General features: G+C 40.7%; 1 protein-coding gene across 1 annotated transcript in view; it reads right to left on the reverse strand.

The window, feature by feature from the left end:
* Nucleotides 1-671: 671 nt before the first annotated feature.
* PDGFC (platelet derived growth factor C) overlaps nucleotides 672-16,410 on the reverse strand; it is a 218,289-nt gene continuing 202,550 nt past the window's right edge. Inside the window, exons 4-6 of the mRNA XM_007461873.1 lie at nucleotides 12,854-13,061; nucleotides 8,080-8,297; nucleotides 672-788 (exon numbers count right to left, since the gene is read on the reverse strand). Coding sequence (XP_007461935.1) covers nucleotides 672-788; nucleotides 8,080-8,297; nucleotides 12,854-13,061 — 543 coding nt within the window. The remainder of the gene's footprint in view (nucleotides 789-8,079; nucleotides 8,298-12,853; nucleotides 13,062-16,410) is intronic.

The following is a 16,410-nucleotide window of genomic DNA, read 5'->3' on the forward strand; positions in this document are numbered from 1 at the left end:
TCAAAAGGAGACTATAAAAATGTACACAATAACACAAATAAACCAACTTATAAAGTGAAGATAAGGCCACTCTTCTCAGGTTTGTCTGTTCCAAACCGTGGATGGAGGTCTGTTCTTCTAAATGGTAGAAATCTGGGTAAGAATTAGGGAAAATCCAGTCTTTCCTATCAGCGCGACACAAGTTTAATTCATGGCAACACAGTTCTTTTTTAAAACCCACGTTGGTAGAACTTAGAACACTCTGGCTTATGCATGTGGATATGAGAAACAATCCCAGATTTCTGTGACTGTAGGCCCAGAGCAGGGGGCTTTAGAGTTAAGCAAGGCGACAGAACCAGGGGCTTAGGGGCAGTGTTTCCTGTGCTGACATGAACCTAGGTCACATCCAGACAAGAGACACAGATGCAGCCAAGGGCGCACGTGGGGACTTTGCCACTAACTAGGAATCTACAAGGTTCATCCTTTCCCCGGCAAGGACTTTTCTCCTGTCGTGGGGCCTCTCCTTCAAAGGGCCGTTGCACAACCCCTAATTCTGCGCGGTATCTCCTCTCTCAGAACACGCTGTAAATCCTGAAGATGAAAGGGCCCTGGAACCAACAGCCAGCCGGGATTGTGGATGGAGATAAGGCACGAGTTCTGTCGCAGTGGCAGCCCTGAGCCACCGCGAGGCGTTATCCCCCGGGGTTCCCCCTGCACACGCAGTCACACTCTTCGTGGTGCTCCAGGGCCACGTCCGTGAGCGACTTATGCAGCCCCCGGACTCCCGTCTTGGGTCTCAACTGAAGGACCTGAAAGGGAACGATGGAAACCACCTTTAAAAGCAGGCCACGTCTGCAACTTCTGATTTCATGGGCAAGGTCAATTTCAGACCAGAATCTCGGGGTCCAACAGTGACCTACACATTTTAATTTTTAACTACTGAAGGCAGGATGAACATATTCCCCCACCCCTCAGAGAAATCACAAATGATCATCATCACTGTATGAAAGGAAGGACCTTTTAATACCAACGATTTGGAAGGAGGCTGCTCAGAATAAAGAACAGTCCTTACACAGAGAACGGACTTGTGGTTGCCAAGGGGGACGGGGTGGGGGAGGGATGGAGTGGGAGTCTGGGGTTAGCAGAGGCCAACTATTACAAATAGAACGCATAAACACCAAGGTCCTACTGCAGAGCACAGGGAGCTATATTCAGTATCCTGGGATAAACCATCATGGAAAAGAAGATGAAAAAGAACGTATATATGTGTATAACTGAATCACTTTGCTGCACAGCAGAAATTAACACAATGTTGTGAACCAACTATACTTCAATAAAATAAATTAAAAAAAAAAAAAAAGAACCGTCCTTAAATGGAAAGACCCACCATACCACGCCCGCTTTCCTTTATGCACCTAACTGTATTAGAAAGAATTCCACCTTGGTTAGGTGTCTTGGAACCACTAATGTGCAATTCATTTTTCTGTTTGTTGGTTTCTTTCACTCATTCATTTATTCACACACTTAGCAAATATTTATCCTTGAAGCAAGGCAGGCAAGTACTGCGATGCTGTGAAAAGAAACATGGTCTGCAGATGAGTCTGAGTCAATTACGCCACTCATTAATGCCCTTGGCTAAAGGTCAAGTCCTCCATCAACTTGATGAGACGGATTACATGTATTTTGTAGACATCAGCCTCGGTCACAGCTAACTTTCTACAGCTGGGTCCTAGTGCACCGTAGATGGTTTGGCGATAATAACAAGAATGTCTCTATTAAATGAAGTTATTTGCAATTTGGATGGTTGAGATTCTTAACCAGAAATATAGCACAACGGACACTGATACTAAACTCACCCTTTTCACACTGTGACGGAGGGACACGGCTATGTACTCTATAAGAGACTACCTGACGTATCTGATAAGAACTAACCACTCAATGTGTATTATTACATTTTAGGTCTTATGACAGAAACGGTAAAGTTTTAGAAATTATGTGGCTTTGGCTTATGAACAAAGCCTAGAGCACACAATAATAGGAAGTCGTCCAGTTTCTCTGCTCTCTGGGTCCGACACGGATAACCTCATAGAGCAACTTCTAAAAGATACCGTTGCTGGAAATATTCATGAATCCAAAAAGGCAAAGGTCAGGTTTTATGACTGTCTTACTTGAAGATTTAAAAAAGAAAAACAGAGGATGGTCCCTCATTTGGAGTATGTGGTCATATCGAAGGTTAATTAGCTAACATTTTTTGAATGCTTATGGAGTGCCAGGCGCTCTAATAATGTTTTTACGTACTTTAACTCACAAGAATTCTATGAAGTAATTTGCAGTTATTACCCCTATTTTACATGTGAGTGAACAGAAGCTTAGAGAGAATGAGTGACACAGCCAGTATCTGTACTTCTGCCAAACAGAAATGATTAAAGTTGCAGTGATGGATACTAATTTCATCAAGACTCGGAATATTACTAGTCATACAGTCTATTTATTTAGTAACTCTCTTCCTAGAGAGATAAACTGCAAAATCTTATGATAACGATGAGAAACAGTAAACTTTTAAAGATTCTCTATTACATTTACAATTCCAGAATAAAAATTCCTAAGACCATTATGTTAATGTGAAACTGAACCCAATGAGTATTGAATATAGATGATGGGTTGGTACTGATTTCTTGTTCTTGACCAACATAAGGCGGTGTCAAAACCAACTTCTCTTAAGATGCTGGCACTATACCTTAGTAGCACACTCGCGCTACAAATGGCTTCTGGAATGAGGTTGGGTGGAGATACACTGCGATATTGGCATTAGACAATGTCTTTAAATCCTGTGTCCACTTGTATACATTTTCCCAGTTGGCAGGGGAAAAATAACTATGAAGGGTAATGGTCAGAGAGGCCGCCATATACAGTCCTGACAGTCGATGACACCAGGCTGCAATCCTACAGTCTTTCCTTCCTCTGCGGTGCTTACGCAACATACGTTCACCAAATAAACGTCCCCCGCCCCATGCCCAGTCTTCATCCACTGATATCTGTGGATATTTACAAATAGCAGAAGAATCTCATAATGTTCCAGTGACCTTAAGGTCTTGTACATGGTGTGGAGGGGTGGGTGATAATTAGTGTTTTCCCTCTTAATTCCCTTTGAAAGTTTGGACTTTGGGAGACAAAGAGAGACTTGGAAGATGACCAGCTGGTCCCAGATAATGTTAAAGAAGAGAATTTGGTTTTTAGGACATAGCTTATGACACAGAAAAGAAACAAGGTAGAAGGACATCTCACAGAAATGTCGAGGAAGAGGTTCAAACTAAGATTACGAGTCCATGGAAAAATAATCCAGGCAAAAGCTAAAACCAGAGACTGCGGACAGAACAGATCAGGCACAGAAAGACCCATCAAGGAATGATGCCCAAAATTCTGGACGGCATAGAACCTTGAGTGATGGGGCTCACTACTAGAATAAAGCAATTGAGTGGTATATTTATTTCTCCCAAACAAACAGATCTAAGCAAGAAAACACTACGTGTTAAGGAAAGAAGTGAAACTAAATAGACAAGGATATAAACAAGGTGAAACTCATCATGCTGATTAAGAATCGAAAAAAGGAGCCAATCTGTTTCTTCTGTCAGAGTCTCCTATAGATCTTTTTGCCAGAAAGAGAATACCGTCCTACCTCTGGGCAAATTCATTAAATCTTTACTGATCATTTGCCATACTTTAATGAGGCTAGGAACAGGGAGGAAGTGAAGGTGAGTGAGACAATAGCTAGCATATACTGAGGGCTTGAAATGTGCCAGACCTCGTTCTAAGCCTTCTTCATAATAAGGCACGAGCGGTGACAGCTCACTTCACACACAGATGGAGAAATCGAGGCCCAGGGGACGAAGTAATTTGCTCTAAGTCACAAATGTCAGATTCAAACCTTGGATGCCCAGCCTTGGAGTCCCTGCTCTTGAGTGCTACACTGTGATGGGATCTTTACTCTGAGTTCTCAATTTGGGAGAAACAAATACAAATCAATAATAATTATGAAATAATAAAAGTTATCTTATAGAGATATCTTTAAAGTCCTACACGTGCACAGAGGAGGAATGAGTTATGCTGGGATTGGCAGGAAACTCAAAAGTGTTTCAAGGAAGAGGTAACATCTAAGTTTATATGTATGTAAAGCTCCTGTCTTGCTTTTTTGAGAATTCCTATTTGGGAGACAGGGAAATGAAGAAAAAACATTTTTTTGTTTTTGGCTAAAATGGCTTCCGATAAAGAGTATCTGGTGACTGATACAAAGAATCAATCTTAATGATACTATTATGCTATAATATTATACCAAAACATTACTACAGTAATATCATTATATTTTATGGGACTTTTAAGTCTGTAAACTTATTTTTGATACAATGGTTGAACAAAACTCAAGGAAAATGCTAAAGGAAAGCAAAAGAGGGAATAACTCAGTTATATTTGTAGTGATACAAATGGACACACGTCAGCTTAATATGCAGGGAAGCTGGTATAATAGAGCTGGATGGAAGAGAGAAAAATTTAAACTCCTAAGCTCTATCTTTGCTTTTGCCTTGTCCATGAGGTGGGATAATCTTTAAACTGAAAACTGGAGCAATGACCATCAAAAAGAATTAAAGCCCAAGATGGGCTTAACTTTGAATGAGTTAAATCTTTAGTTCCAGATTAATGGTTTTCGATGACTTAAGAACTATTTTGAACTATGTTTTCAAAAACTTTCACTTATTTAGGAGTAGTACTAGACTCAGAACTTACTTCCAAAATATAAGACTGAGAAAAATCTAGGCCCCAGAAATCATGAATTACACCAAACAAGTAATCCTTTTTTCATAGGGTAATTTGATGGTTAACAAAATAGCTATCACAGAAAAATTTGTAATTCCCATAGAAGAGAACTGAGATGATTGGATTGGAGATATCTACGAGAAATGTGGAATAGGTAACCATGTATATTTCTGCACACACACATTAGAGATATTTGTGGGAAACTTGCACTACATGGTCGTACAATTAGATAAGCACGCGAAGTTGTAAGTGTGGACATGCAGGTAATACATATAATCGACCCCACCTGAAGACTGGAGAGGCTGAATCAATACCGTTCTGGAAGGTCAGTGAGTGTCCAAGCACTGACCATGGCCTTTCCCTGCACAAGAACTTTATCTCAGACTTTAAAACAGATACTGCACGTTCTGGGGCAACTTTCCGGAGAACCCTAAAACTAATGGCATTTGAAAAGAAATTTACAAGTATAGGATGGGGGAGGATACACTTGATCTGAGGACTGAATCAGCTGCCCCAGAAGCATGATACCAACTCAGCATCTGATAAACTTGTTTAGAAAAGCTCTGGGTTTTACAGATTGGAGCAAGGTGAGTCATAAGCCCAAGACTTGTTGGCTAAATCAGGTCCCCAGATACACTTTGCTTAGTAAGTCCCTGCTTTGCTTTAGAAAGTTCAAAATGAAATGATTTTAGGTGGGGAAAGATCACCCCAGCTTAATTCCTACTCTCACCCTATTCTTTTACATTATGCCAACCAACTCTAACATCTGCCGACCCTTTAAGGCCTTTTAACTTTCATGCGCTTTAGGGCTGTCACTGAGCAGGACTCTGGGAGGCCTTCCCAGAGCAGACCACCTCGCCCGCCCGGCCGCATGTCCTCTGCCTGTCTTTTGTCCGTGGAAAAACTCTAGTCATTTAATCAGAGAAAAGAGAAAACACAGAAAGAAAGGAAACAGTACGGCAAGACAAAATAATAACAGTTTAGCCATTAAGCAAAGTCAAGGACCTTTAGTTCCTCCTCACGGGCTACAGATGATATTCTGAGTCAGGTCCCTTGAGCTGTTTTGCAGATACTGAAGCCGCCACCAGATGGAAGAAGTGAACTGCATGCTGCCCACAAGCACGTAGACCCCAGACCGGTTGGAACCAGAAGGTTGATGATGTGGACTCCCGATGACCTCACCACCAACCAATCAGAAGAGTGTCCACCAGCTGATCACACACCTCACCCTGTCTTTAAAATCCTGTCCCTGAAAGCCTTTGAGGAGTTTGGGTCTTTTAAGCGCTAGCTGCCTGGTCTCCTTGCTTGGCACCTGCAATGAATACTGTACTTTCCTTCACCATGACCTGGTTCAGCAGCTTTACTGCCCCAGCAAGCAGACCCGAGTTTGGTTTGGTAACGGAACTACCACGTTAAGGGTTTTTTTCTTGACTAGACTCCCAGTTCTTAGAGTAGCAACAAGCCATCCTCTGGGCAGAGTGGAGCTGGGGCTCCCGCAAGCTCCCGAGGACCTCCTCCTGAACAGGAGTGCAGGCCGTTCCCAGCACAAAGGATCTTTAGACGTGTGTGGTGTAGAAACGAAAGTGGAATATGAGGAGGGCAGTCAAATGTCCTACTTTAATCCCAGACTGCCAGTTTTGGATGTCATCTTCTAAAAATTGCCATCTAACAATTGTCAGAGAATAACACCTTTAGGAAAAACCTGAGAGGTTATCATAGTTTGCACATATTTTACAAAGGTTAAGTGTCCTGTGGATGGTTACAAGTTAATGGTAGATCTAGGATGGAAACAGGCACCTTGTCTTGAATCCAGTGCTTTTCTCCCACTTAATCAACTGCCAACACAATATTGGGGAAGAGCTGGGCAACCATATCACATGAGTGCAGCTACCTGTTCAGATTTTACCCAACAGATTAGGGTTTCACCGACGTCTTCACTCACAGGAAAAATCATTTCATTTATTGTATTTAGTTTGTGTTATTCTTTTATTTAGCAGAAAAAAGTGAAAATGAATGAAGCCATATCCAAATGAAGTCAGGAGGTAGATTTTGGTTTGGTTTTGTGAAAATTAAAGTTTGTAAAAGACATTTTGTAAAGACTGAAGGTGAGCCATCAAGAAGGGACTGCTTCCGGATGTACGAAAGCTAGGTGATTCTGGGGAGGACTGGAGGGGGTTGGGTATCACCGGGGATAATGAAAATTTGAAATGTATAAACTCAAGGCCCCCAAGGCTCTGAAAAACAATAATTACTAACATTTAATATTGTACTGTCCTTAATTCCATGGAATAAAGGGAAGGATGAAGAATCCATAAAAAGCTTAACATACTATTGGGGGGACCATGAATAAGAGGAAGATATAAATGATGAAATAACAGAAAGTATAATTATGAATATGTCCCTTGGATTTTATGTGCCCAAATGGCCCCAAATGGAAAAATAAATATTAAAGAGCTTTATTTTCTCCAAAATAGACCATAATTTACCTCCAAGTTTGTCTTTAAAATATTTTCCCTTCGTATTTTGAAGAGGTGAAAAGTTTCACCATTTTTCCCCCTGGAAAAACACAGTTTCTTTTTTGTATGAGACAGAAAACCTCCACTGGGTACCCATGATGTGCTATCAGAGGACAAGCTTTCTAAATCCTTGATGTCTGGTTTCCTGAGTTCAAGGTCCTAATTAAAAAACAGGGACTTCCCTGGTGGCACGGTGGTTAAGAATCCGCCTGCCAATGCAGGGGACGGGCTCGAGCCCTGCTCCAGGAAGATCCCACATGCCACGGAGCAACGAAGCCTGTGCGCCACAACTACTGAGCCTGCGCTCTAGAGCCCGTGCGCCACAACTACTGAGCCTGCGCTCTGGAGCCCACGAGCCACAACTACTGAGCCTGCGCTCTAGAGTCCATGAACCACAACTACTGAGCCTGTGCTCTAGAGCCCACGAGCCACAACTACTGAGCCCATGCGCCACAACTACTGAAGCCCACCTGCCTAGAGCCCGTGCTCCGCAACAAGAGAAGCCACCGCAATGAGAAGCCTGTGCACCGCAACAAAGAGTAGCACCCGCTCGCCGCAACTAGAGAAAGCCCGCGCGCAGCAACAAAGACCCAACGCAGCCAAAAAAGCAATAAATAAATTTAAAATAATAATAATAAAGGAAAACTTGAGCTCTTGGGTAAACCTTGGTTTTGTCTGGTCTGGTTTTCGTGAAGATGACATCTCCCTTCTAAACCAAAATCCACTTCAGAGAGGCTGGTCTGTCACCTTTCGGGAAGGGAAAGGCTGTCCGTACCTCATGATACTTCTTGGTGACTTTGCTGGGGACACACTGACACTCGCTGCAGGTGTGCAGGCAGCACGCGCAGTTCCCGCCGCAGCGCTTCACCAGGAGACAGCCCGGCCAGAAGACGGTGTCGGTCCTCTTGAGCTCCTCCCGGATGGACACGGAGAAGTTGCGAGGCGTGCAGCTATAGAGCCGCACCTCTTCCTTGAGCAGGTTCAGGCCCAGCACTGCACGGCACACAGGGGAGCAGAGGAAGAGGCGGTCACGCTCTGAGCCTTGTGATTTCACCAAGCGCCCTCGCGCTCTCTCTCTCTCATACAGAAATCTAGACATCTCCCGAACCATCGCCCCAATAAGGACCCCGATTATTTAACTAGGTCTTAGGGCGATGCAGCTCGCAGGCTGGGCTTTCCGTTTTATGGCAAACAGAGCTTCCTTGTGACCCAGGGACGGATGAAGGGACAAGGACGGCATTGTGCAGTGTTGAGGATGGAGCCTACAGGAGAGTTACCAGCTATAAACAGGAAACTTTCTAGAGAAAAAGGGGGCTACACCTTTTAACCTTTGGAAAAAAAGTAAACAAGGGGGGCGTGGGAGGGAAGAATAGAATGTAAAACGAAAGCTTTGATGAAAAAACAGATGTGATTTTTAGAAGGATGACAAGCTCCCGCAATGAATGAAGAACCACGAACAGACACTTGTTGACAGAACCTTCTATAATCTTCCTGGCAACAAGAATCATAGAGTGTGAAAAGGAAATGAAGCAAATGAATTTCTGAAGACGGCTGAGTGGACCAGGGGTGGGGAAAAAGACACGTTTTAAAGGAGCAGAAGTTGCTGGAAAGCACTGCTTCTGGCGCGTTGAGGAATTTTTGGACTTGGAAATTGAGCTTTAACTAGACTCCTTTTCAGATTTCTATTCTCCTGAAGGGCAGAAGAAATGTCTAATTTATAACCACTGTCTCTATTCTTTTAGTAACTTGGTTAACTATGCTGTGTTTTAAGAGAGTACTCTTCTTTAAGAGAGTACCTACATGTGAAGACCAAACCAAATATCCTTTCATCAGATTGTTGCAGTATATTCTAAAGAACCATTGTTATTAACTATAAAATGACACGGCCTCAGTTAAATTATATCAAAATAACACATCGTGTTTAACATGAGCTTATATATAACATATGAGGTAGCTGATAATTATTAGGATAAGCAATTCTACTATGATTTTAATTTCTGCCTTATAGCTTTGCCTTTTTTCCCCTAGAAATATTCAAATCAAAGCAATTCCAATAAAATTGAAGTTTGGAATAACATATAATTCATCAGAGCTTTTTTCTTTCAAAAACAAAGTTTTTATTAAAATTTAGGAATGCTATCTAAAATATACTAAATCTGGTTAAATACCTTTTCAGTAATATTGGCTACATTATAAATAATACTTTCTGGTTAAAGATAGCTTCAGATAATAATAATCACTACATAACCCAGTCTTAAAAATTAAGTGCCAACATTTTGAAATACTTTTAAAGTGACACGGTAATTAAGAATCAAAGGCTTGTTTTCTTCGCTAGGTTATTCTTGGGTATGTGGTCAAGTTTTTCTAAAATGTCAAAGGAAGCCAATGTAAGTATTTTCAAGAAATATATTACAGCCTATGCAAATGCAATTGTCAACTATAAGCACACGTAAACCATATGGTTGACTAAAACCCTGGTCAAGTAAGGGGAACACGGAGGAAATGCTAATTCAATGAGTTCATTTCAACATCTTATTCAGCTAGAAATTATTTTTTCCAACTCAAGAGAAAATCACTGTTTTATCTGAGTATCTAAAGATTTCCCTTTCATCTGAAAAATGACCCTGTGACAGTAAAGCTTTTAAATATTTAAGAGGAAAAGAGTTCATTCTTTCGAGGGCCATTAAAGAGAGGCTTATCTCTAATAAAATTAATGAGATAATTAGGTTAAATGATGTCACGTACTTTACCTCATTTCACTTTGCCGAACCCTAACCTATGTCTATATATGCTCTTTCGCTGTCAAAGCTGTATATGAGCTTCTTTGAATCTTTTCGCTAGAAGTTAACATCTAGGCAAGGAGAGAGAAAACCTAAAACAGGCACACACATCCAAAAGCCAGTTGCCAAAGTTTTTAATGCTTATTTAAGATTTATACTTCTTTAGAATGTGAATGAAGCTCTTAAGCTTTCAAAGGATATTCATCTACCTTAAAGAGTTTTAAACATACTATTTCATGAAACTAGAAAATGAGTCTGTATATGTTAGCTTTAAAATGTTTACTTAACCACAATAAAAGGTTAGATGGATTTCCCAAGTGAACCAAGTTATGATACCTGCTACAATGTGAAAATTTAAACAGACTTTCAACTTAGCTTCCACTCATCTATCATGTTTGACACAAAAGTCAAAAGCCGTTTTTAAGTACTAGTTAAGCCTGACTTAAAAAATATGGGTTTTTCTTTTCTGTAGTAGTAAGGTATGAATGAACACGCTGAACCAGAGGAAGAAAGGGAAAATAAAGAAAAGGAAAGACATTAACACAGTCCCCTCTGGGCTAAAAATACAAGTAAGGACTTTACATTTAGCATATGTTATTTGAAATTTATGCTTCCTACTTCTAGGGCTTCAAACACATCTAAGCATCATTAGAATAAGTCACGTGACTATGATTGGTGTCACAAATATTTGTAAAGTATAAACTTAGCCTTCAGATGCTTTATTTCCTTTTCGTAACAACCTCCTAAGACAATACATGCATTAGCTTGTCTTTCTAAAGAATGAAGATTTGAAGCCTGTCGTCAATAAAAATTGTTTTTCTAATGCCTGTTTTCTTGTTCAGATTCATGAATATTGCAAGCCTTCCTAAAAAGAATAATACTGATTGGAAAAAATTATGATCACATTTTACTTTGTCAGTGTTCATTCTTTTCAGACACTCAGCCCAAGGATATTCTATTAACGTAATGCAATCTGAGGGTGGTCTTTCTAAGATGAATGTGGTAACGCTGTGATATGTTTATTCTGTGGAAAATCTATCTCAATCTCTAATTAGAAGCTTTTAAATGTTTTACTCCTCCTTCCTTTGTAGAAAGACTCCTGTGGGGGGGAGTTGGTTTTGTCTATAGAGACGTTATCCCACACCTGCATTTTAGTTTGTGTAGAGTTCCAAAAATATGCACTGCTGTGCTCACACTTACTGTACGCTTAAAAAGTTAATAGTTTTGGCAAACTGCAAAGGGCTTCAATTTGGAAAGTGTTAAATGAATATTTGAAAGATCTGGTTCAGCGCTGGGCCTTTTAAATACACCCTAGCCTCCGGCCAAATCTTCACTGAGCACCACGTGAGAGGTACAGGCATAAAGGCAGGGATAGAGGGGAGATTTTCAGGCTCGTATCCCAAGATCGGCTGTCAAAAAACTAGATCTGAGCTCAGTCCGGTTGACTCCCTCCGCTTCTTACAGATCCAGAGGATAATCTACCTCGAATTTGCTAACAAAGGCTCTATTCAGGGGCGTTTCAGCCAGCCTTGCAAATCTTCATCTTCCCGTTCCTAAGTGGGAGGGAAGGGAAGTGTTGCTGTTGGTGAGTTATTTATCACGATCAGGTCCTATAAATATGTAACCGTTTTCAGCATCTGGACAAGATTCAGCTGCCTCTGGACGTGAACAGCAATTTCCAATATCGCTGAGAGGAAACCAGGGCTGCTGGTCCAGCAGAACACCGTGCTGGGCAAGTCCGAACATGATCTGCTGAGATGTAAGTCCTGATCAGAAGGACTGCAACTCTTAGCAGGAGAGGGCAGGAATCGGGTTTCTTTCTGACCAGTCTGATGCAATCTGCCCCTGTGAGTCGCTCAAATTAACGAAACACTGTGCTTTCTACAGACTTTCTGCAGACTGTCCTCCTTTCTCTAAAGGGACCCTGGGTAGATTTCAAAGTTTCTGACAGACTGAAGCAGATTGTCTGAGGGCTTTATAACTACCCAGTTACGTTTTCATTTGTGTTTGAGAGGGATGCTTTCCAAGTTTAGGGTGACGAGGAAAGTTACCTGACCTGAGAACAGATTCGGCTAACATTATCTCCAATCTCTTGACCATGTGGAATTAAGTTTAATTATCAACACTTTCACTCTTGAAGGGAGATGTGCTCATAGAATCAAAAGTGATCATTTCAGAAGCATATTTACATAGAAAAAATTATCATGGTGTGAGTTCCTTTAGAGCATTATTTTCTTACAGTGACTTCTATCTTGGAAACTACATTTCTGTTTTCTGGGGAGCCATTGTTATTTTTCGTATTATTTAGAAAAGTTTCCAGGCTTAGGAAATGGACATTGATATAATCCTGACTCATGGGGTCATGGTGGATACAGATTTTAATACAGCTTTCCCCTTTTCTAGCCCTAAACCTGGTTTAGCAGCTACGATAATCTCTCTTGAATCTCTGAATCAATATACCCCAAATATTAAGTTTGAATAAGCAATGTTTCTTGTGAAATGTAGCACAGGACTTCATCAAAATGATATTTCCGAATTAAATAAATAACAGGAATTTTCAGCAAAAGCATCTCTTTTAATCTTCCAAACCCTCCTTTTATATGTATTCTTATTTAATATGTAAATATGCTCAAATGTTAAGAAGGTGGATTACTTAAACTTATCGGGGAAGAATTTTAAACTCTCCTCATCAGAAGGTATGGCAGAAGGATCTGAAACATTAGCTGCTAAGAAACTTAAATGAAGGTCTAACCTGAAGAGAGAGCTTACCTCTGGATTTTCTTCCAAACACAAAAGCCTTGCCCAGCAGCTGCCAAGTGGGCCTGTATAGATCTTCTAAGTCCAGCTGCCATCTATCTGGTTCAAGATACCGAATAAGATCTTCCAAGGTGCTAAAGGCAGTGACAGCATTGTTAAGCAGGTCCAGCGGCAAAGCTGCAGCGGGTAGCACGGAAGGACTCACAGTTTCTGTCAACTGCTGAAAGTAAAACGAATCCAGTGTCAGACGGCAAAACCGTTTTAAAAATACGACGTGTTCCTTCTGGCCTCACGCACGAGGTTAGATAGGCAGACTAAGACCGAAAACACCTGCAAGTGAAGTTGTATTCAACCCCAGTGAGCAGTAAACTACTTTGCCAAGACTTCATGCAGATGAACTTGGACGGAGTTTCTGTGGGAAAAGATTTTCAATGGGCAAGACATTCACTTCCGTTACCACAAACCATGGTAGATGTGGGTATCTGTTGTTTACACAAAACAGAAGATGCCTCCGTGGTTCAGTTATGAACTTAACAACGGAAGCCTTAATAGAGTTTTTACCAAATTTTTCTTTTGTTTTCAACTTTTTACCCTCCTCATTCTGGAAAATCACCTGGGAGTTATACAAATGTGTGTCAGAGGAATTAAAGATGTAATGTAAAGTAATTAACCCATAAAGAATAAGAAAAAAATATATACGTGAAAAGCTAAAGGCTTTGACGTGGGAGAAGACGTTGTTAATCAAGATAGAAAACACCCAAACCATAAAAGAGAACTTTGATAAATTTGCCTAAATTTTTTGTAATCAACAGAATTAAAATACAGACACTGGGAGAACACCTTGGCAAACCATATACCTGCCACAGGACAGAGTACACGGAAAAAAAACAAACTCAATAGAAAACAGACAAATTCCAGACAAGAAGCTTGAATGGCCACTAGACATATGAAAACATGCTAAAATTCATTAGTTATCAGAGAAATGCAAACCAAAATGAGATATTTCACATACAAAAAAAGAGATACTATTTCACTTACAGGAGATCGGCGAGCATTGAAAGGAAAGGATTGCCAAGGGTGTGGGTAAATTGGAATTTTTCTGGTCTGCCTGCAGAAGTGAGTATATATTGGTATCACTGTAGTTGATGTAACTGATGCACATAGGATACTAGAGTTGAAGATGGATATGTCCCATGTCCCTGTAATTCACTTTTGAGGTTACAGCCTTTCATTTGCACACATGGAAATATGTGCACATGAATATCAATTCATCACAGTGTTGAAAGGGAGAAAAACTGAAAACCACCTAAATGCTCACGTATAGAGCAATGGATTAAAGTACACCATTTTAAAAGGCAAGCACCAAAAGGAGGTAATAATTTCAGAAAAAGTCCATTAAGAAACACCCTCCTTCCCTCCCCAATTTTTAAAGTGGACTAAAAGTGGGGAGTGGTAGATTAGAACTAAAATCAAAACGCAAAATAAATACAGGAACAAATGCTCCACTTAATTTTTTAAATTTATCTATTTGTTTATCTGCAGAAAAAGAAGAAAAGGGAACAGTATGGAATAAAACATTTACGTTGACTGATGTTTATTATAGTAATGTTTAAAATAACAAAAAGTTGGTCACAATCTAAATTTACAATAGTGGAACAGTTAATGACCCTGCAGTCATAAACTGAAACAGTGGGACAGGCATTATAAACGAGGCCTTCGGGCTTCCCTGGTGGCGCAGTGGTTGAGAGTCCACCTGCCGATGCAGGGGACGCGGGTTCGTGCCCCAGTCCGGGAGGATCCCACGTGCGGCAGAGCGGCTGTGCCCGTGAGCCATGGCCGCTGAGCCTGCGCGTCCGGAGCCTGTGCTCCGCGACGGGAGAGGCCACAGCAGTGAGAGGCCCGCGTACCGCAAAAAAACAAAAACAAACAACAACAACAACAACAAAAACGAGGCCCTCTAGCAAGATGTGGAGCAACCTAAATGTCCATCGACAGATGAATGAATAGAGAAGACGTGGTACATATATACGATGGACTACTACTCAGCCATAAACAAGAATGAAATGCCATTTGTGGCAACATGGACGGACCTAGAGATTGTCATAGTGAGTGAAGTCAGTCAGAAAGAGAAAGACGAATACCATATGATATCACTTATATGTGGAATCTAAAACATGACACAAATGAACTTATTTACAAAAGAGAAACAGACTCACAGACATAGAGAACAAACTTATGATTACCAAAGTGGAAAGCAGGCCGGAGGGGGAGGATAAATTAGGAGTTCAGGATTAACAGATACACGATATTACATATAAAATAGACTAGCCAACAAGGACCTACTGTATAGCACAGGTAACTCTATTCGATACCCTGTATTAAACTATAATGGAAAATAATCTGAAAAAAGAAGATGTATATATATGTATTACTGAATCACTTTGCTGTACAGCAGAAATTAGCACAACACTGTAAATCAACTATACTGCAATAAAAAAATGAGGTCTTCTAGGATTTTTTAATTAAAAAAGAAATGCCTAATATGTAGTAAATGACAAGAAATCCAAGCTATGTAAACACAGCATTATTATACCATGATTTCAACATACATACGTTGAAACAAAACAAAGAAAAATCAAAAGCACCTAAAATGTGGAGTGTTCATCTATGGTTTTAATGAGAATGGGTGATTTTCATTTTCTTCCTTATACCTATCCATATTTTCAGCACTTTTTATAATAAGTATGGATTCTTTCTAGAGATCAGGTAAAAATGATAACATTTGCTATAATTAAAAAAACTATCATATCAGCTCTTCCTTTTCATTGTCATTACTCAGATACAGGGTAGACCCTGAAAACAATGGACTATATTTAGCAGTCTCTAACTTTGTCTCCCTGCCTTTACTCTTTCTTATTCCTTTTATTCTATGCTGCATAACCCTGGGTTAATCTACCTAAAATAAGTTATCGCTGATCACGGGATGAATTTGGACAAATGCCTAGAGTGATTTCTCATCTGGAAGATAAAATCCGAATTCCTTTCCCTGCACTCAGAATCCTCACCACCTGACCTTCGCTCACCTTTCGCATCTAATCCTCCACTCATCAAAGACAGGCACATTTTGTCCCAATCAATCTAGTCTCCTCACTGGCTGCTGCACATGTCATATTCCTCTGACCTTGACCTTGCACTTCTCCCCATACTGTTGTTGTTGCCCCCCACCACCAGGCAAAACTCTCCATCTTGTGATCCACATAATAAATCTTTACCATTTCTAACAGCCTTTCTTGAAACCCAATCCATCCATGAAACCTTCCCGAGTAACAGGGCCATTGCTTCCCCAAACACCTCAATTGGGTCAATTTGGAAAAGACCCTCTCCAGGCTATCCTGTGGACACATGGCTTGAAAAGCAGAGGGTACTTGCTTTTCAGAAAAAAATCAGAAAAAAAGGACATCCCTTCTCTGGGGCAGACACAGCCCCTGCTGGGACTCATGGCTTTGTGGGTCCCGAGCCCCACTTGCCCATGGTGGTAGTGGGGTTTAGAGAGGATAATCCTCAGAAAT

Source organism: Lipotes vexillifer, unplaced genomic scaffold, assembly GCF_000442215.2.
Source record: "Lipotes vexillifer unplaced genomic scaffold, Lipotes_vexillifer_v1.1 scaffold214, whole genome shotgun sequence".
NCBI classification, from domain to species: domain Eukaryota; kingdom Metazoa; phylum Chordata; class Mammalia; order Artiodactyla; family Lipotidae; genus Lipotes; species Lipotes vexillifer.